Below are 21,984 nucleotides of genomic sequence, written 5' to 3'. Positions count from 1 at the left end.
TAATAGATGGTAGAAGCCCAAGCCCACTGTGGGCAGCACCATTCCCTGGGCTTGGGTCCTAGACTGATTAATAGAAGGAATAATGAGCAGAGCAGTAGGTATTCATGCATTCATTTCTCTCTGCTCATTGGATATGATATGTGCTAACTGCTTCAAGTTACTGCCTTGACTTCCTGCAATGATTGGCTGTAATCTGCAACTGTAAGCTAAGTAAAACCTTTCTTCTTTAAAGTTGCTTTAGTCAGGGATTTTATCATAGCAACAGAAATGAAACGGAGACACATAGGATTGGATCCATGGTCACTTGGCTCCTGCTCTTGGACTGATATCTTGGCAGTGGAAGTGTGTGGTCACCTCACCTCATGGCAGACAGGAAGTAGTCAGGAAGACAAGAAGAGGCCAGGGAAAAGGGGTCTACAAGAGCCCCCTACTCTACTAACTAGGCTCCACTTCCTAAAGTTTCCAGAAACTGCCAAAACAACCCCCCATTTAGTGAGCCCGTAGCACACAGCCTTCTGAGAGGTACTTTATATCCAAACAGCGTGTGTTATATCATGCATGTATTTGTATATATGTATGTATATAGGATGGAATAACATTAGAAGACTAGGAAATGGGGCCAGCAAGATATCTCAGTGGGTGCAAAAGCTTGCTGCCAAGCCTAACAACCTGAATTTGATCCCCAGGTCCAACATGGTGAAGAAGAACCAACTCTTACAGGTTGTGCTCTGATAGCCACATGCACACCATGGCCTGTGCATGCACACACAGGCACACATCCATACACATATACATATAAATAAGTACATAAAGATGACTTTTTAAAAAAGCAGTAACTGAAAAAAATATGTTAAAGAAACCAACATCAACCTAACAACATGAACGAAGCTATACAATGAACAGGGAAGTGAAGCGGACTATTGCCTTTTTACTTATATACACATTCACATATTTATTTGTGTTTACTTGGCTCTAGTCAGGGTACGCAAATGATTTATATATTTTTCTGAGTACATTTCATACACTATATACATTACTCTTAGTTCCACATCCTTCTTTAAGCCTCAGTTAACCACAGCTACAGTAGCTCAACTAGTGGAAGTGATGTACCATTTACAAAAAGGGCGTCTTGTCCTCAGATATTTAGTTGGTGGAAAAAAAAATTTTTTTAAAAATAGCAATAGTAAGTACTGGAGCGATTTCTCAGTTTTTAAGAGCACTGGCCACTCTCTCTTCCAGGGGATCCAGATTCAATTCCTAGTATCCTCATGGCAGCTCACGACCATCTGTATCTTTGGCTCCAGGGATCTGACAGCCTCTTCTGGCCTCCTTGGGCACCAGGCATGCACATGATGCACATACGTGATGCATGCAGGCAAAATGCCCATACACATGGAAAATAAAATAATGACGATAAGACTATCTTCGCGTGTAGTGCTGCTTCCTTCTTTGCTTATCTGTTGTCTACTGCCTTCAAGGATTTTCAGGAAATTGTGACAAGCAGGCGAACATCAATCATGCTACCTCCTCATGTATTGCCAAGCAGACTCTCAAGGTTGGCCCTTGGCCTCACATGAAAGCAAACCCTCTGACATCAAATTGTTCTTAGCAAGGGAGACTCGAACTGTTAAAAATCTCAGGAGCTGAGGAAAGAGGCTGGTGGTCAAGAGCACTTGCTGCTCTTACAGAGGACTCAGGTTCAGTTCCCAGCACCCACATCAAACTGCTCATAACTACTGGTAACAAGGCCCTCATATGGGCTCCTCAGGCATGCATACACATGCTGACACACACACACACACACACACACACACACACACACACTTAAATAAAATAAATCTTTTTTAAGTTAGAAAATAAAGAATAAAAACTTTTGGAAAATCTTATAAATACTCCATTCACTTAAAGAAGACTTGCTTTATTCCACAGTCTTAATGAGCCAACAGTGCTTTGGAATCTCTCAGCAGCTAAGGGCAGGAAGTCCTCCTTTCTGACAGTAGTAACAGAAACCAGAGACCATAACATTTTCTCCCATGCTTAAATTTGTGACTGGCTCAGTTGAGCTGTGGAAGTCTAAGGCCCTCTACTAATGAAAGACCACCTCCTCCACAGCAAATGCATGAGAAACTCCATCAGAGTCTGGCCAACTACTGCACAGTCAATGTAGCTGGATCTGCAGGCTAATGGTTAAATAAAAACTGTAAGATGGGTGGGCTAGAGAATTGGCTCAGTTAATAACATGCCTGCTGTATAAGCATGGGGACCTGAATTCAGTCTCCAGCATCCATGTAACAGTAAGAAACGGGGCTTGGTGACATATGCCTAGACTCTCAGTTCTGGAGTGGTAGAGGTAGGCAGATATTTGGAGTTCTTCCAGGCAAACTGGTAAGTTCTAGATCCAATGAGAGGCCCTGTCTCAAAACATCGGGTAAAGGGCAATAGTGAAAGACACAAGACAGTTACTTCTGGCCTCCACACATGCATAACATGCACATGTACACACATTCATACATACATGAACACACTAATACATACATATACTTGCATCACACACATGTTTAATAGAAAAAAACTATATAAGACAGATGTAATGGAGCTTGCCTACAATCTTAGGAATTGAGAGGACCAGGCACCGCTACATGAGACCCTGTTTAAAAAAAAACAAACAAAGTATCACACACACACACACACACACACACACACACACACACACACACACCTATCTTTAATGATCGACCAAAACCTCTTTACTAAAATACTACTATATGTAAAATCAAACGACAAATTAGAAAAGAGTATCTGTTATATGATCAGAAAAGCGGGATAAGTATATAAGGAAAAGCATTAAGAAAAGAAGCAGCAGTGCTGGAGAGGAAGCACCAGCTGCTCTTCAGAGGATCAGAGTTCAATTCCCAGCAACCACAAAACAGCTCGCAATCATCTGTAGCTCCAGTTCCAGGGTATCTCACGCCCTGCTCCAATCTCCTCAAGGGTGGGATATATATATATATATATATATATATATATATATATATATATATGGGCAAAACATCCAAACACACAAATAAAAAACAAAAGCATCAACTAATAGAGAAAACTTGGAAAGGATCCGAGCACAGAAAAAGCGATAGGCATAGGTCTTTGACATACGAAAAATGTCCCCCTAACAGGAACTGGAGGACTGCGGGCTACAAGCTACAGTGGGCAGGACTCCTGCATTTATACACAGAGTTTCACTGAAAGGCAGGCGTGTCTGTCCAGATATAAAGCCTCTGTCTGCTTTTGGTTTACAATGGAGTTAAACTGGTAGAACACAGGCTGGACCACAAAGCTGAAAACACTCTCTGGCAGTTTATAGAAAAACAGAGTTTTCTGGTCCCTGGCCTACAGAAATTAAATTGTATTTAGAAAGCCTTTTTCTTTTTCTTTCTTTCTTTCTTCTTCTTTTTTTTTTTTTTAATGATTTATATATGAGTACACTGTAGCTGTCTTCAAGCACACCAGAAGAGGGCATCAGATCCCATTACAGATGGTTGTGAGCCACCATGTGGTTGCTGGGATTTGAACTCAGGACCTCTGAAAGAGCAGTGAGTGCTCTTAACCGCTGAGTCATCTCTCCAGTCCTTAGGGAGCCTTTCTCATCTATCAGATTGTCAAAACTCCAAAAATAATTGAAAACACTATTCTGGGGCTTTGCATATATCTCTTTATAAATGGGTGAATTAGAAGAGTCCTCTAGGTGGCAACTTGGTGACATTTATCCTTGGAATGTAGATGGGACATGATCCAGCCATTTGTACTTTGGGAAACCAATTCTGGAAATGCAGTGGATTGGGTATGCCGTGGTTACTTATCACTTCTCTGAGAAAGATCTGAGCATTTGCCACTGGCAAAGAGCCAGGCTATGGAGAAGTTAGCAATTGCCTAACAGAATAAGGAAGGTTCTCTACACTGACCTGCAGTGTCTCTGGGACAAAATGCTTAGGAAGGTTCTCTACACTGACCTGCAGTGTCTCTGGGACAAAATGCTTAGTGGGAAAACCTCAGGGCAGACAGTGTATTTGATTCACTACTCACATATAAAATAAGGGAAAGGTGACCAGAAGGACATACCAAAGCCTATGGATGGAACTGGATGGAGTGGACAGCTTTGATATTAGACTTCTTCCTACGACTTTTCACAGGGTGCTGAGGAGAAATATAAGAGAGGACAAGATGGGCCAAATGTGTGGTGTGCTGATGGAAGCAGGTAGACCGTGACCAGCAGGAAACTCACGAAAAGGTAACTCTAAAGGAAAACCCTAGAAGGAGGGAGGCCTGCCTGAGCCAGTAAATAAACCAATAATTAAGTTAAAAATGAGTAATTATTCCATTTATTCTTTCTAATGACCCTATTAGGAATTATTAATGAGGCTGGTATTACCCTATTTATAAAGCATTGTATTCTGGTTAATGAGTTGCTTGCAAATAGTTAAGATAGGAAATGTTAATTCTCTCAATACAAGTGCTGAGACAGAAGGAGTAAAACACGAGTCAAGGAAACATGGTGTCTTAGTTAGGGTTTTACTGCTGTGAACAGACACCATGACCAAGGCAACTCTTATAATGACAACATTTAATTGGGGCTGGCTTACAGGTTCAGAGGTTCTGTCCATTATCATCAAAGCAGGAACATGGCAGCATCCAGGCAGGCATGGTGCAGGGGGAGCTGACAGTTCTACATCTTCATCTGAAAGTTGCTAGCATAATACTGGTTTCCAGGCAGCTAGGATGAGGGTATTAAAGCCCACACCCAGAGGGAAACACCTACTCCAACAAGGCCACACCTACTCCAACAGGTCCACACCTCTTAATAGTGCCACTCCCTGGGCCAAGCATATACAAACCATAACACATGGATGAGAGAGAGAACTCCACAGCCTCCCTAGATGGCCTCACTAGATGGCCAAGATTTTACACTGCCTATAGCTTTAAAATAGCAGTAATAGTTAAAGTATACAAAGCATCTGGATTATTTTTGGTATGTGTATGTGCAAGTGACATGTGCCTGTGTGTATGCCCACTCACATACATGTGCACACATTCATGTAGAGGGAGGCCAGAAGTTAACATCTGGTGGTGTCTTCCTCAATGGCCCCACCTTGCATATCAAGTCAGTGTTTCTCCCTTGAGCTCAGAGCTCTCTCATTAGGCTAGTCCAGCACTCCAGCCAGCTCAGGGTCCTCTGTCTCTACCTCCCATGTGCTGGGATTGCAGGAAGGCCACCACACTCACTGGTACTTATGTGGGTGATGGGATCTGAGCTCCAGTCTTCACCCCTGCATAGAGATCTCAAGACAGCATCAAAATAAATCCAACTGCATCCTCATGCCAGCACTGTAGACAGATCATTTTACTACCAAAATACAGATCCACCAGGATCAGAGGCACCAGGATCAGAGGCAGGAAGATGGTGGACAATACCATTATGGCAATTTGGGCAAATACAAGATGGAGTTCAAACCACATCAGTGACAGGGGGTGGGGGTGGGCTTGGGGCATGAAGGGAAAACACAATAAAAGAGTGTATGGGGTAAACAGACAGACATCTGTAAAGAAAATATGTCTACAGGTAAAAACCTTATTTCTGAGTTATGTACACCGGAGTCTAGTCTGGGCTGAGCTCAGAAGGCTATGGAACTGAAGAAGACAGAGAAATGGGAATTATCCAATGTATGTATTCCAATCCAATACTATTCTTACAGAATACAGCTAAGCAGGTTGGGGGTGGGGCTCAGTCTGTAAATCACTTGTCTTGCAAACACAAGGACCTGAGTGTGATTCCTAGAACCCACATTAAAAAAAACGAAAGAAAAAAAAACGTCCAGGGATGGGTATGGGTGCTTGTAATCCCAGGGCCTAGAAAGTGGAGGCAGGCTGATTCCTGAGGCTTACTGGATGGCCAGCTTGGCCCTACTCTGTCTTTCCAGACCAGAAAGAAACCCTGTACACGCTAAAAGAAAAAATCATACATTACCTGTGAATGACAGCTGAAGCTGTCCTCTGGACATGTATACACATATACACACAGTACCACACAGAAACAACATACAAAATCTATAGCTAATTAAAATAATATAAGAAGTATCCAGACATCTTCTCAATCCTAGCACTCATAAAAATTATAGCAGAACACAGTCCCATTTAAAACAGACAGATAGCAGAGGTACATGTACTACACATTATACACGCATGTCTTTATCCCCTCAATAGCACAGCATTTACATATTTCTATTTCATTTCCTATTAAGCAAAATTTTCTCATCTTTTCCATCAGAATGATTCTGAGAGTTCTTGTCCTCATAGTAATGTGTCTGCCTACATCTCTAATTATTCCCTTAGAAGAAACTCCTGGCAGTGGCATTCCTGAATATGGTAATATATGCATAAGGTTTTGGGCAGATATTGCTGAACTGCTCCCCAGAGAGCGCCCATCCACCTGTGAGTCCATCAGCTTATGTGTGCATCCACTTGTCTCCCTGCACTTTCATCCTGCCCTCATTGTTCATGGATTCGCCAGAATTTTAAACTGTGCAGTTTTAGCAGCCATTTGCATTTTTCCTTATGCAAACTGCCAATTCTTGTCCTTTGTCACCTTTTCTCCTGGGACTCTTTCCTCAGAACTCTTTGATTAAATTTGTGAATTTTTATATGTTAGGAATTTCAACATCTTATCATTAGTAACTTTTTTTTTTCCCTTAAGACTCAGTCTAGTGTGGTGAGTGTAACTGCAATGCCAGCACTTGTGAGGGCAGAGGCAGAAACATTACCACGAGTTAGGAGCCAGCTTGGGTTATACAGTTTATCATTTCTTTGCAGGGAGTGTCTTGTTGAAGTGATACCGTTAGTTATTGAGACAGTTAATGTTGGGGTAGCTGTTGTGAAAGGTTGGCATGTTCTACTATACCCACTGTATAAAATTCAGGTCACACAGACATTGGACAAGTTGTATCTAAAAGCAAATAGAAAGACCACAGAACTATGTGACAGGCTCAGCCGGGACCAGAGGCCATGTTCTACTGGCTTCTAACTGCACACACACCAACCCGATCTATCAGAGAATCAGCCTTTCCCCAAAGGAAATTTAATCAGAATTCCAGTCCCTTCCTCTTCAAACAATATCCAGAAATGCCAGCTAACAGATTCAAAACAAAAGCCAGCTACTAAAAGATGAAAAACTCACTCAAGTGGGAGGTTTTGCACGTGTAATCGAAGGAAGAGCTGAACCTGTATAACACTGTCTGGTCTACAGAGACACCTTCAACTAGTCAGGCATCTTTCACAAAAGCACAACTCTAGGCTAAGAAAGAGGCAAACAGGGGGCTCCCAGAGATACACAACCTTCTATCTCCCTTTCTCCTGGAATATTCAAACACTTCATAGGACTGCACACACACACACACACACACACACACACACACACACACACACACATCAGAAAAAGGACCAAGACAACTGTGTGCTGTAGCAAGTAACAAATATGTTGCTAAAGAAATGGGCTTCATGGGTTGGACAAGAAGTAATTTGTATTGGTCAGGATTCTTCTGAGGAATAGGATGAAAAAAAGAGGCAGAAAACATTAGATTAAAACCAGTCTGCAGGCTGGAAAGCTGAAGAAGCCAATCCCTGCTCAATGGTTGGAGCAGCTGGAAGCCCCCAGAAGAGGGACAAGTAATACAGGCTGAAGGGCTGGAAGCCTCCTGCAGAATGCTGGTGGAAGTCCTCACTGAAAGATGGACTGACCTGTAATCTGATGTCAATGATCAATGCTACTAAGAAGAAACATCCTATTCAGAAAGAATAGCACTGTACTGTGATTACCAGCTTAACACAATCTTGACTCTTATGGGGATGGAATCTCAGTGACAGTTGTCTAGATCAAGTTGGCCTGTTTCCATGTCTATGAGGGATTGTCTTGATTGAGTTAATTGAGTCGAAAAGACCCAGCCCACTCTGGGTGGCACCATTCCCTATGCAGGGGATCCTATTCTGCAAGCATGCATGCATGCAATCTCTCTCTGCTCTTGACTGTGGATATGACTAGCCATTTCAAGTTCAAGCCACTTTAACTTTCCTGTAGTTTTTGGACTCTAACCTGGAATTGTGATCTAACATGAATCCTTTCTCTCTTACATAGGTTGTTTTACTCAGGGTTTTGATCAAAGCAGCAGAAAACAGCACTAAGATAACACCTATGCACATATTTCCCCCTTCTTCCTCTTTTTTGTTCTACTTGGACCCACAGCCTATGAATAGAGACATCTACACTCATGATGAGTCTTCCCCACTTAGTTCATGTTCCATGTGCCAATCTCTAAAAAACCTATTAGACAAACCTGGAATGTGCCCCCAAACTCTAGGCACCTTTCAATCCATTAAGGTTGACACTGAAGATCAACCAGCATACAACTGAAACAGAGAGTAAGCTAGAGAGATTGGGTCCTACTGAAACTAACAACCAGATAGAGAAGAGGCATGGGAGAAAGCAAGGCAAGATCAAAGTACTGCCACAAGTCTTTCCCACCATATTTTTTATATTTGCTTCTAATTTATCCTTATGGACAGTAATGATTTTTACCTATTTTAGTCATCTTTATGTTTTAAAAATTATTCATTGTCTTTATAACTGATGAGGGTTCCTGATTTCAGAATCATTAAAAAAATGATGTTTGTGTATATTTATGTCTAAGTATTTGCACCTCTACACAGGTGACTTTGGGGGCCAGGAGAGGATGTAGGATCTTCTAGTGCTGAAGTTACTGGGGTTGTGAGATGTCATGTGTGGGTGGGATGAACTAAACTTGGGGTTCTCTACAAGAGTAGTATTCACTCTTAACTGTTGAGCCATCTGTTTAATCAGAATCCATTTCTAATCTGTTTTATTTATTTATTTTCTATTTTATCTTATGTGCATTGTGTGAAGGTGTGAGATCCCTTGGAACTGGAGTTACATAGCTGTAAACTGCCACGTGGGTGCTGGAAATTTAACTTGGGTCCTTCTAAAGGGCAGACAGTGCTCTTAACCACTGAGCCATCTCTCTAGCCCCTCACTGTCTTGTTATTACATGTATTTTAGAGATCCAAACCCCCACTTTCTTGCATTCACTTTAAATTTTAGTCCATGCTTATTTAATCTGAAAAAATGTTCACATGCCTTAATTGTCAGGGGGTGGGGAACTGGTGCCAAGGCATGCATGTGGGGGTCAGAGGACAATTAGTAGACTTGGTTCTCCCTTTCTGCCATGTGGATCCTGGAATACGATTTCAGGTCGTCAAGCTTGGTAGCATGTGCTCTCATCTGCTGAGTCATCTCCTCAGAATCCCCCTTCTACAAGCCTGCTTAAAAGAAGCAAAAGTTTTACAGCGGGGCTGGAGAGATGGCTCAGTGGTTATCGTTTTCATACTCAACAAGATCACAAGACTCCCTGCAAGCTGCAGTCAATTCAATGAATTACCGCATTCAGCGGTCACAACTCAGGGTCAGGCTGGTCAAAATGGCAGCTTGCCAGGTGCCTCCGGTACTGAGCAGAGTGCCAAAGTCCAGTGCTCTGTCTGCTCTCTCCAGAGGCCCTTTCATCCAGTAGCTGCTTTGCAGGTATCCTGGAGCCTATGGGAATCCCAGGCCCTCGCACTGGCCTCTGCTTCACTTTGGGGGAGTCTTCAGGACCGAGTAGGGGGACCCTCCTCCAGTCACTGTGCAAACATGTTGTCACGGCCCCAAATGTCCCTACCCTAGTTTCAGTCTTCTTTATCCCCACACAGCTCAAAGAAACAGCAAAGGGTCTAGAAGGGTAGGTCAGTGTGCAGCGCGCTAGCTTAGCCTGCATGAAGCCCTGCCTGGATTCAGTCTCCGGCATAAACCTCAGTGGCGGGAGAAGCACGTGGGACATTTGAAGATAGCCTGTGAGAAGCTCCATCAACTAAAAAAAAATAACAGTGAACTCCCACTAGTGTGTGGGTGCCCAGGAAGGAAGCATTCCTCAAAGGGGGTGAGAGTTGGGTTCTCTAAGTCCTGAGAGAAGAACCAGGATGTGTGGCACACACGGACTAGACACCCTGTGATGGCTAACGCTGATGATCAATGCGACAGACTTTAGGTGCACCTGTGAGAGACTATCCAGGTCCCAGCTCACCTCTGAGAATGTCTGTGAAAGATGACCTTTCATTAAAAATATTTTTATTAACCCTTTGAGAATGTCCTACTTGCATACAATGTAGTTTGATCATAGTCACCTACCCTCCTCTCCCCCCCAGCTCCTCCTACTGTCACCCTTACCCCTCCCAATTTCATGTCCTTTAGGGGCTTGCATTTATTATGTTAATTAATGTGGAAAAAATCCATCTCAGCTGGAAAGGGTGTACCCATCTCCAGGACAGAGGATCTTGGCTGTGTAGACAGAGAACAAGACCCTAGTAGTGGCACACCTACACTTGCTGCTCTCAGTTCCTGGTTGTGAGACAACACAGCTGACCATTTCAGGTTTCTGCTACCTTGACTGCCCCACCGTGATGGACTGTACCCCTGAACTATGAGCTAAAGCAAACCCTTTCTCTCTTACGTTGCTTTTCTCAGGGTATTTTGTCAAAGCAACAGGAAAGTAACTCAAACATGCTCCATCTTGCCAACCACAAATGAGCCAGATGGGTTGGCCCTTACAAGTTTCCCTACAAGGACCGAGCCATTGTAAATAGAAGCATTGGATTTTACATTTGAATTTTTAAGTTGCCAATATGAACCCTGGCTAGAAAATTAGAAAAGAAAACCCTTCCCTTCAAGGAATCAGATCCTTGGCCTCCTTCTTCATGCAATATCTATACAACTCCGGGCAAAACAAAACAGAAGCACGTTATCTAAACATTACAGATTAGAACACCCACTCCAGCAAGATAGAAGCTTGATCATCCAAATGATAGAGCATTTCCGTGTGTTAGCAAATAGCATCTTTTATACAAATGGTATCTGGTAGGCAGAAAAAAAAAATCTTGAGGAGCACGTCAGCCTTCTTGCTGAAGAGCACAATTTTGAATCAAGAAGAGGCTAATAAGCATCTGTGTCTCCAAGACACACACCTCCTGGTTCCCTCTCTTCCAGAAGGTACTTAAACACTTCAGATGGGCCCTGAAACACAGAACACAGACACAGACACACAGAGAGACAGAGAGAGACAGACATAGAGAGAGAGAGAGACAGAGACAGAGAGACAGAGACAGAGACAGAGATAGAGACAGAGAGCTCTAGCTGTGTGGGTTTGAGAACCTACAGAAATTCTCAGGCTGGAGGACTCCTCCTTATTGGTTGGTGTGCTGAGAAAAGAAGCCAGCAGTAATCCGTGGCTGAGAGGTAACTAAGCAGTTCTCCAGACAGAAAACGCTGTTAGGAGGATTCATCTGCCAAATTAGAGAATATCTTGCTTAAATAATTACCCGAAGAACTTACATCTCAAGCCCGGTTGGAGCAGAGCCTCCCCGTGGTAACCACTCACTTCTCTCCTAGGATAAGATCAGACCCAGGCAGTAAGAGGCAGCCCAGGTCCCAGCCCTGGCCAGCAGACATCAGCACCCACCTGAGATATAGGACCAGGCTGCCAGGACACTGCTGAGCAGAGCCATTCCCAAGGGCTCTGTGGCCACTGGTTCCGTGCTGGGGCTGAGGGGCAGCTTCATGTGGCATGGAGAAGAGCTCCTGGGTACTTCTTCCGGCTCAGTGCAGCCCCTCCCTCTCTCCTGTTTGGAGACATAGAGTGAGAAATGAAGTACCATCTGCTTTCCTGGGGCTGGGTATCCAGCACTCTGCACTCAGTCATAAAGAGCCAGGTTCCTGAAGGAAGCCTTCTTTCCTAGTCAGGGAGGCACAAAGATCTGGGTTTTGTCTTGATCAGGTGAGATGCCTGGTTTTCAGGAGGCCGTAAGTAACACACTATGTGTTTCCCATCTCTGTCCCACTACAGTCCTCCCTCAGGCCAGTCCTCAGAGGCTTAACTGTATTCTTCTTCCTGGTTCATCCATTACAGCCATGTCATCACCCCAGGGACAGCTCTCCTCCTGATCTTTCCTGGAAGCCTGCACCAGTGGCACACGTCACACGTCACGCGTGTGCTCTGATCAGGTGCCTTGTCCCTCGGGTCAAAACATGACACCCTTGGTGATGGGCCAGCCATGCCCATCCCACAGCTGCCACTGTGTGTCCAGTTCTAAAATGCCAAGAAAGACTTCAGAGCTCAATCTGCCCCTGGATCCCAGGCTCTGTGACCCTGACAATAATGTACTGGGCACTAAAACCAGGACAGGGATCTCAGAGCTCAGAAGGGAGACAGGGTTTGTTTTGCTTGTTTTTTTTTTTTTTTTTTTTTTTTTTTAAGGTAAAGCAGGGTAGCTTTAAGTAGCTTTAAGGGAGATTCCCTTACCGTGAAGGGAACAGTCTGACTGCTGTGGAGGTAGAAAAAGTGAAGAGTAACCACCTATCCCTCCTTAAAGCCAAGGCTGCATAACCTGAGACAGTGTGAGGGCAATCAGTCTGAGATGGGCTAGGTTATCAGAGCCATTAGGGATACTTGGCTATATTGGAGTTGGAGGCATATCAGACATGGTAGTAGGGAAACCCCCTGAAAAGATACCCAATCTTTTTTTTATTACTTTATTCCACTCAGAGTGTCAGAATGAAAAGGGGGAGCTAAAAGGGCTTGGAAAGGAGGCTGGTTGCTGTGAGGTGGGAGATGCACGGGCGGGGGTGAGGCGGGGATGGCTAGCCTCCTCCCAGCCACAGCAGAGCACATCCTTCAGTATGCATTAGCATTCCTGAAGGGTGAACGCTGAAGGATACAGGTAAATAGTGGGAGACCAGGCCACTGGCCAGCTCCTCACCGCAGCTCTGGGCTCCACAGATTCAAGAACCCCAGGATCCAGGAAAAGAAGGAAGCTACTAGAATCTTAAGTTCAGGTCCATCCCCTCCCACCTGCCCTCACCAATGCTCCCTGATGCAGGCCACACCTCTCGAGTCTGAGTGTCCCACACGCTCATTTTGATGACTCTTCTTCCTCACTCACCAGCAGGGGTATCTTTCTTCAGTACAGGTATGATCACACAGCCACAGCCTAAGCCTACAGCCATTCACCTTTTCAACATAACACCTGTATGACTCTACCCTTAGTTCCTAAGGAGACTCCTCCCAGGCCCCACACCTACAGACACAGATACCAACTCATTGAATGCTCCAACAACATCAGGTTGTTTCTAAGTCCCCAGGGGCACCAAGCTCCTTCATCTTTCCAAGCATTTGACTGTGGACTTCATTTGGCACCCACAATGGGTAACTCACAACCACCTACTACTTTGGCTGAAAGGAACCCAACACCCTCATCTGGCTTCATCAGGTACATGTGTTAATATACGAATACCTACACATACATACAAATAATTTTAAATTTAAAAAAAATAAAAACTTTAAAAAAAACCCACAGTGATCTCAATTGGCCCCAGGGACCATAGTGTGTAGATGGCCGGCCTACATTCCCATTGAGTGTCATCTGAGTATAAGCAGCAGCAACATTAATTAGCAGCTCACTAGGTCTGCATAATCCTAGGTCCCACCCTGAACCCAATCAATCCAAATCTTCGTTTCTGACATGCTTAGTCGAGTTTGAGAAGTGATGTACTATATAACATTCGTGGGTTTGTGCAGCCAGTGCACTGTGGAGCTACACACCAGCACAGGACAGAAACACTCAACCATTCCTATACACAGGGTTATGCCATGTTCCTCCAGGAAGCTTTCTGTCCCTTCTCAGCTCCAAGAAGGCTGGTTCTCAGCCCAGGCAGTCTTGCCTCTCAGCACACATTTGACAGCATTGAGCATCACTTCTGGTTGTCATAGCTACAAGACAAGGGGACACTGGCATCCAGGGTTGGGGTCAGAGATGCTGCTCAATATCCCATAACATACAGGACAGACTTCAGCCACAAAGAGCAATCTGGTCCAAAAGTGTTCGAAGAGTTCTGGAGTGAGTAGGTACCACTACTTCAGAGTCCAACCCAAGCCATCCTCAGGTTTAGGAATCCTGTGTGCCTGTCCCAGACAGAAAGGGGTCATCGAGAAGTTGCCAGTGCTTGCCCATAGGAGCATTGCACCAAACACTGGTTTCACAATGCAGTGTCTCAGTGACCAGCAAAGTCCTTGAGAGAAGATATCACAAGTGAACAATGGCTTATCACTCTGTAAGCAGAGATTCCCTCACTCAGAATGGCCCCTCCTCCATAGAAATAATCCCTTGGTTCACAGGGTACGAGGTCTATGCCAAGACTAGGATTCAGCCCTTCAGACACTCTGATGCTAGGAATGGTGGGGTTTATCTTGAGAAAGGGGGAATTACAAGAGAGTCACATATTTTCAAAGCCAGAGCTTTCTCCGAGTGATAACCCACTGGGTTAATTCCACACCCTTCCAGAGAAAAGTCATTTTTAAAGAACAAACACTCTGTCAATGCTCACCTAGCAATGCAGCATCTACCAGTTCTTGTGAGAATGAGAGAAGGTGTCTGCACATACGAGTGAGCACTGTATGCACTGTGAGCACGCCCCAACACCAGAAGAGGGTGACAGATGTCCTGCCATGTCACTCTCCCCTTACCTTCTTGAGTCAGCGTCTCACTGAATCTGGAGCTAGGCTAGTGGCAAGCAGCCTTTCTGTCTCTATAGCAGTTTTCTTTCATAAACTGGCCCACAGCTTCTTCACCTAATTACCAACAAACTACAAAAGGATGGAAAGAAACCATCTCCTTCTACTACACGCACCCCAGTGTCTTGGCTTCCTGACCACAGACTGCTGAACTGAAGACAATGACATGCCCCATCTTGTGAGAACCCAGCTTGAATGGTTAATTGGTCACATGGCACGCTGTGTTCATCATCAGCTTCCACATCGCAGGTAAGCTCATTCCCACAGTTACACATTTACATTCTCGGCAGCCCTGAGTCCATGCACAGAGTGCAATCGCAGAAATGAAATGTTCCCAGTGATAGCCCACTGCACCTGATACTCAGAAGCGGGGTGCCTTCCCTGGGAGGTAAGCTACCTGGGGAGAGGTGGGCTACTGGGAACAGAGAACTACCTAATAAGAACTTGATGAGGATGGTTGCAGCCAGTCAGAGTTCTAAACCTGCTTGGCTCCAGCTGACTTCTCAGAAGCTGAGAGGGGGAAAAAGGAACATCTGTGCGTGCCCAGATACCTTAGACTTGGTTCCATCATAAGTCCAACAAAGAGGTCTTTTGGGGGATGGGTGTCTAGGTCCTTGAAGAGTTGGAACAATCTCTCAGAGCCCATGGGTAAGATTGCTTTGGTTTTGTTGTTGTTGTTGTTTTTAAGACTTACACATTTTTATTTTCTGTGAATGACTGTTTTTCTGCGGGTATATGTAGGCACCTCACATGTATGCTTGCAAAGGCCAGAAGAGGGCATCGGGTGCCCTAGAACTGCAGTTACAGATGGTTGTAAGCCATGAGCATGCTGAGAAAGAAGCCCGGGTCCCCTGTAGGAGCAGTCAGTGCGTTTAACTGCAGGGCCATCTCTCCAGTCCCTGTTGATTGGGATTTTATCAGGAACTTGGACTAGCTAGGTGGAGAATCCAGCCTCTTCTGTTCATAACAGAAAGGAAGCACGGAACAGACGACCAGAGACATCCGCTTCCTCTTCCTTCTCTTCAGCCAAAACCCACAACCTAGGGAGTGAGGGACCAGTCGCCCTGGCCCCACATCAGTGAAACTCGAAGGCCGCTTCCCTGGAACAGGAAGGAAGGGAATTCGGGTCCCAGATAGCAATGCCCAAATGCACTATGGAATAAAAAGTCCCACACAGCTCTGTGTGGACATTAAAGCCCAGTAAATTCTGACCTTTCCGTTTCCACAGCCTGTTCCTGCTGCTCCGGAAGCCTCTCTCTTCAGTCCCAGACAGAGGTATTCATTATGAGTGTGTGGAAAGAAAACTCAAGACCAGTGGCCCCCTACATGATACATCTACAGACTTTATGTCAATGCTTCTCCTCACAAAGGATACTTGGGCACCCTCCTATGTCCATCGCTCTTTCCAGGGAAGTGAGAAAGAGGCCGCTCAAGCTGGAGAGGCCGACAGTTGGGTAGGAGCCCTGGCTACTCTTCCAAGAGGATTGAGGTTTGATTCTCAGCACCTACGTGGTGGATCACAACTATCTGTAACTCCTCTTCTGACCTCTGTGGGCACAAGGTTTATCTACATGCATGAAGACAAAACATTCATTCAAAAGATATTTTTTAAAAAACTATTAAAAAGTGGATTGGGGAGCTGGGCGTGGTGGTGCACGCCTTTAGACTCAGCACTCCGGAGGAGGAGAGTCAGGTGAATCTCTGTGAGTTTGAGGCCAGCCTGGTCTTCAGAGCAAGCTCCAGGTCAGCCAGGGCTACACAGTGAAACCCTGTCTCGAAAAAAAAAAAAGAAAAAGAAAGAAAGAGAGAGAGAGAGAAAGAAAGAAAGAAAGAAAGAAAGAAAGAAAGAAAGAAAGAAAGAAAGAAAGAGGAAGAAAGAGGAAGAAAAGGAAACTTAAAGCTTACGATCTTTAGTTCTTTTTGTTTTGTCTGTTTTGTTTTGGTTTTGGTTTGACACGTGGTCTGTCTTTAGCCAAGGCTAGCTCTAACCCTGGGTCTTCCTGCCTCAGCCTCCTGCACTCTAGGTTCACTGGGCTGCAGCCAGCTTAGATCTGCAATCCTTTTGTTGTCCTGTTTTGTTCTCTTAATTTCAAAAACTTTTTTGGTACCTACATAGTGTATAATGAGCATACCCACCCCCTTCCCTTTCCTTCTATGCTAGTTGGTGTCTTTGTTTTATTTATTTACTTCAAACTCGTATAAACTAGAGTCCCCTAGGATGCGGAAACCTCACAGGAGGACTAGCTTCTATTCAAATGAACTGTGGGCAAGTCTGTGGGACATTCTCTTCATTAATGATTGATGTGAGGAGGGTGCAGTCCACTGTGGGTGGTGTGCAGATGGATCTGGGTTATGAAAGAACACAGGTCGAGCAAGTCAGAAAGTGTTGTTCCTCCATGACCTCTGCTTCAGTCTCTAAGTTCTTACCTCTGGTTTCCCTCAGTGGCGGGCCCTGAGGGAAAGTGTAAATTGCATCAGCCTTTCCTCCTCAGGTTGGCTGGGTTGATATTTTGTCAGAGTAACAGAAGGTAAACTGAGGTTCCCTCCACTTTCTCACCCTTCCCCCTCCCAACTATCTCCCCCGATTACCCTGTAGACAGTTTTATTTCCACTTGCATGTCATATACACATACATTATTTACATATATGTGTAAAATCTAGATGCTATACATAAGAGAAAACATATGTGATATTTGTGTTTCTGGGACTGGTTTAATTTACCTTTTATGATTCTTCCCAGTTGTATCCATTTCCTCCACATGATAAAACTTCACTCTTGTTTGTGGCTGAAGAAAATTCTGTGTGTGTGTGTGTGTGTGTGTGTGTGTGTGTGTGTACACGCCATATAGCTCTTATCCATCCCTCTGTAGCAGGACTTCTAGGATGGACCTGTAATTTTAACTGTGTGACTGTTGCTGTAAGAAACGCTAGTGTGCAAGTCCCCCTGTGCTATGTGGACTTAGAGTCTCTGTATACACCATCAGGAATGGTATAGACGACATGAAGATCTGTCTGGTTTCGGAGCAACCTCCACACTGATTTCGTCAGTGACTGAACTGGATCACATTCCTGCCAGCTGTGTGCAACACATCTATCGGTAAGACTTTCCTGGCTCCTGTACCTACGTGCAAAAGCAGGTCTCCAAGGCTCACTGAGCCACATTCATGAAAATACTCAGGGACTGACCATTGTGGTTTGAATATGAAAGATCCCAGGGGCTTATATAAAGCAGTGTGGTTGCCAGCCCATGGGCTATTGGGAAATGGTTTGATGGTGGGAGTCTTGTCTTCATGGATGGATTATGGTAGTTGGTTTGAATGTCAACTCAAGAATCACCTGGATGTGGAGCCTCTACTGAAGAATTAGCTGATTGCCTCAGTTGACTTGGGAAGACCCAGTCTATTGTAGGCAGTACCTCCCGGTGCTGACTGAGGGGACAGTGCAGGCTGGGGGACAGCAGAAGGAGGGTACCTCCCCTTTGGTTCGCTTGGGCTCCCTCCTGCTGCTGAGTTGATTCACCCTCTTACTGCTGCTGCTACACCAGGACCAGTGTTTTCATCATAGTCCAAGAACCAGCAGCTCTCTGGAACCTCTCAGGTTTTCGTCTATAGACTGGGGCTGCTGAGACATCCAGCCTTGTGAACTGAGCAACGAGCTGGTTGTCGGCCTCCCCAGCATGCGACAGTCACACAAGGGGCTACTCCCACTGCTGAGACAGCAAGCTCAAGGACAGAGTAACCCCTAGGTTCCCAGCTCTCAGGCATGACTCTGCTACTATATTAACACAGATGGACTTAATAAATACACACACACACACACACACACACACACACACACACATACCATATGCATCCACCCCATTCATTCTGCTCCTATGGAGAACTCTAATACATGGATTAATCCTGATAGATTCAAATAACTACTGGACTTGGGGGGACAGCAGGAGGTGAGGCTGGTTGGAGGCAACAGGTTCTGGAGGCCACATCCTTGGAGTTTTGTCCTTCCCTATGTGACTTTCTTTGATTCCTGCCCACCAAGAGGAGACTAGCCTCTGCCACACACTCCCGCCACCATGATGACTACCCCAATGCATGGAGTCACCTGCACAGGAGATATGGTAGTAGAATCCTCATCTGCCAGGTGTAAGAGATCAACGAAGCATGGATTAAGCCTTGTGAAACTGTGAGCCAAAATAGAAATTCCAAATTGTGTGTGTCACACACACACACACACACACACACACACACACACACACACACACACACAGAGTTGTCACTGGAGCTGCGGTACAGTTCCCATACCTTGCCTGGAGAGGATATTCATAGTCCCAGAGAAGCAATCAAGAGATCTGAAATCTAAACTTTCTCTATGAGCACTCACGGTGCCCCATGAATCACACTGCCCTGCTGGCCACTGCCCTCCTGTCATTCCCAGTGACACTTCTGGACCCCCATCTGCCCCATCTTCAGATCTGTGCTGTGAGCCACTCGTGGGCAGGAAAGGTGCCTTAGTCCCTCTGTTTGTTCCCAGAGTTTCCCATAACTGAGCAGAGCTGGTGCTGAGCGGCTGCTGGCTGAGAGCTTCCCTGGGGAATCACACTTCCTCAGCAGGCCCTGCTTCCCCATGATGTGAGCCCGGATCCCACCCCCACTCTTCCTTGTGTTCCCCTGGCAACATCATCCTAGGCTCAGCAATTGTCTCCACACAGCCTGGTTACTCCCAGCGTGACACAGGTCCCACCAGGACATTTCTGACATCCCCTCTCTTCCCCCAGGCCTAACTTTTAACCACTCTGACCCCCACCAGCCTGGTCCTGCCCAATACTCAGCATGGACGGATGAAACAAACCAATTGCAGTTTTTATCAGGCTCTCAGCTCCCCTGAGGAAGCAGGGACAATGCCCCCCCACACACACTTGAGCTCCTACACAGACAGCCATATCCTGGCCCCTCCATGCTCATCTCTGTGCCCATGCCAATCATCCTGCTTGTCCTGACACCAGAACTTTCTATCTGTCACTCTCTCCTTCCTGTGGGTCACACTCCAGCAATGATTCAGTCTTCCTTTGTTTCCCTTCTTTAAAAACAAAAACAAAAACAAAAACAAAAACTCACCTTCATCTTTTCTTATAAAAATAAGTGAGCACACAGGCAAAGGATAGACTAGAGACAGAGGAATGACATGTGTGTGTGTGTGTGTGTGTGTGTGTGTGTGTATGTGTGTATGTGTGTGTGTGTGTATGTGTGTGTATGTGTGTATGTGTGTGTATGTGTGTATGTGTGTGTGTGTATGTGTGTGTATGTGTGTATATGTGTGTGTATGTGTGTATGTGTGTGTGTGTATGTGTGTGTATGTGTGTGTATATGTGTGTATGTGTGTATGTGTGTGTATGTGTGTGTGTATGTGTGTGTGTGTGTTTCCCTCTCAAACTTTCTCCCACTCTCTCCCTTCTAACCTTTTTCTCCCCATACAAGTACATATACGCATGCAAATATGCAGATATGTATCTGTACAGATATGAGTACTCACATATGCAAATGTTTGTGAGTATGTATTTGTATGTTACATGTATGTCTTTCTCTTATATTTGTCTATTCTTTCCAATTACTTGTTCTCTCTACCCATTTTTTGTCTGTTTCTTGTATCTACTATGAACTTACTTCGTTGCCTCCACACTTAACTGAGCCTGCCTAGTCCCCTCCCCGACAGGTCCTTGGCACTCACTCCTCTTCCTTTCTACCTCAGTCACTTTTCCTCCTGTTGCTGTGAAAAACAAAAACAAAAACAACAAAAACCCCAACAATAACAACAACAACAACAACAACAACAGCAAAGACTCTGACACCTTAAGGTTGTATGCAACTTAAGGTGGAAGGGTTTGTTCTAGCTCACGGTTTGGGGGTACAGCCCATCACCCATCACTGTGGGAGCTCACAGCAGCAGGAGCCTGGGGCAGCAGTCACCGGCATGCACACAGCAGAGACAAGTACCTTGCTTAGCTCATTTTCTCCTTTTTACTCAGTTCTAGGACTCCAGCCCACAGGAATGGTGCCACATACATAGGAAGGGCATCCCTGCTTTATTTAATCTAATCAAGATGGTCCCACACAGCATACCCAGAGGCGAACCCAATCTGTTCGTCTAAAAGCTTACCCCTTAGGTGACTAGAGTCTGCTCCACTGACCATCAACACAAACCATCAGACACTCACAGACACTTACACTTTCCATTGCTTTCCTCCCTCGATTTTCAGCCTGTAAACGTCACCTTATGACTACCACGCCTTGCGATTATCCTTAGCCTGTCAGCACTGATGACACCATCGAGTCTGGAACAGTCTTGGGTAACTGGCTGTCAGGGTCTCGTGCCCCACCGTTTCCAATAGTGGTGGTCAGCATAGTGCATGGTACATGACCACTTCAAAACAAATCCCACTATATGGCCAGAATCAAAAGTGGGTGGGGTGGGATAAGATTTCCAGGCTTTAAAGCAGAGTGGTCACTGTCAACACCATCAGTAGTATTTCTGTAACTCTTGACAAGGACTGCATCTTCATTGGCCAAAGCTCTCCCTGAGTTACAGAACCTGGCGTGACCTGGTGTGGCTTAGGCCAAACTCAAATGACAGTCCCCAATCTCTGAAGTCTCCTATTGCTGCTCTGGCAGGGAACTAACAGCCTAGTGCCTTCACCTAGGACTAGACGGGGACCACCAGCAGGAATAGCTCATTGAAGTTTCTAATCTTAACCAAATGTCTTTCAGCCTGAAGGCAGACTACCTTCCTATCTCAAGGTACACAGCCTGCCTATCTTCCTTCAATAAATTGAGGGCTTCCTCTGAATGAAGGAAGGTTATGCAGAAATGAATGAGCATGAACGCCAGTGGGAGAGATGTGCAGTCTAGCTACCTAAGACACAACAAACAAGGGAGCATAAATGCAATGTACATTGCGTGTTACAGGGCAATGGGGAAAGAGTAATTAATTCCAGCAATGGGGTAGCAATAGGGAAAAGCCATAAAGGCTCCTTTAGAGGCAGTGCTCTGGGTATCAATTACTAATTATATTCTCAGAACTCATTGCTGAGGTCTCCTCTAGAATTGGCTGAATGCTTCTGACCATGATGCAGGGATGGACGGCTGTAGCTACTTTTCAGGTGGGAAAAATAGAAGCACGGAGGAAGTTCTTCCACGCTGCCCAGTCAGACAGGAACAGAGGCTGCAGATCAACCCCAGTGCTCTGAGCTTCTGAACCGTCCTCCCCAGAGCACAGACTC

At 45.2% G+C, this 21,984-nt stretch overlaps 1 protein-coding gene across 1 annotated transcript in view; it reads right to left on the bottom strand.

Moving 5' to 3' along the window:
• Eva1a (eva-1 homolog A, regulator of programmed cell death) overlaps positions 1–21,984 on the bottom strand; it is a 52,595-nt gene that overhangs the window by 11,123 nt on the left and 19,488 nt on the right. Inside the window, exon 2 of the mRNA XM_021191823.2 lies at positions 11,604–11,763. Within this exon, the coding sequence (XP_021047482.1) occupies positions 11,604–11,703 (100 nt within the window). The 5' untranslated portion in view covers positions 11,704–11,763. The remainder of the gene's footprint in view (positions 1–11,603; positions 11,764–21,984) is intronic.

The sequence above is a fragment of the Mus pahari genome, chromosome 2 (genome assembly GCF_900095145.1).
Source record: "Mus pahari chromosome 2, PAHARI_EIJ_v1.1, whole genome shotgun sequence".
Taxonomy (NCBI): domain Eukaryota; kingdom Metazoa; phylum Chordata; class Mammalia; order Rodentia; family Muridae; genus Mus; species Mus pahari.
Note: the sequence above shows the minus strand (reverse complement) of the source record. Positions and strands in the feature narration are given on the sequence as shown.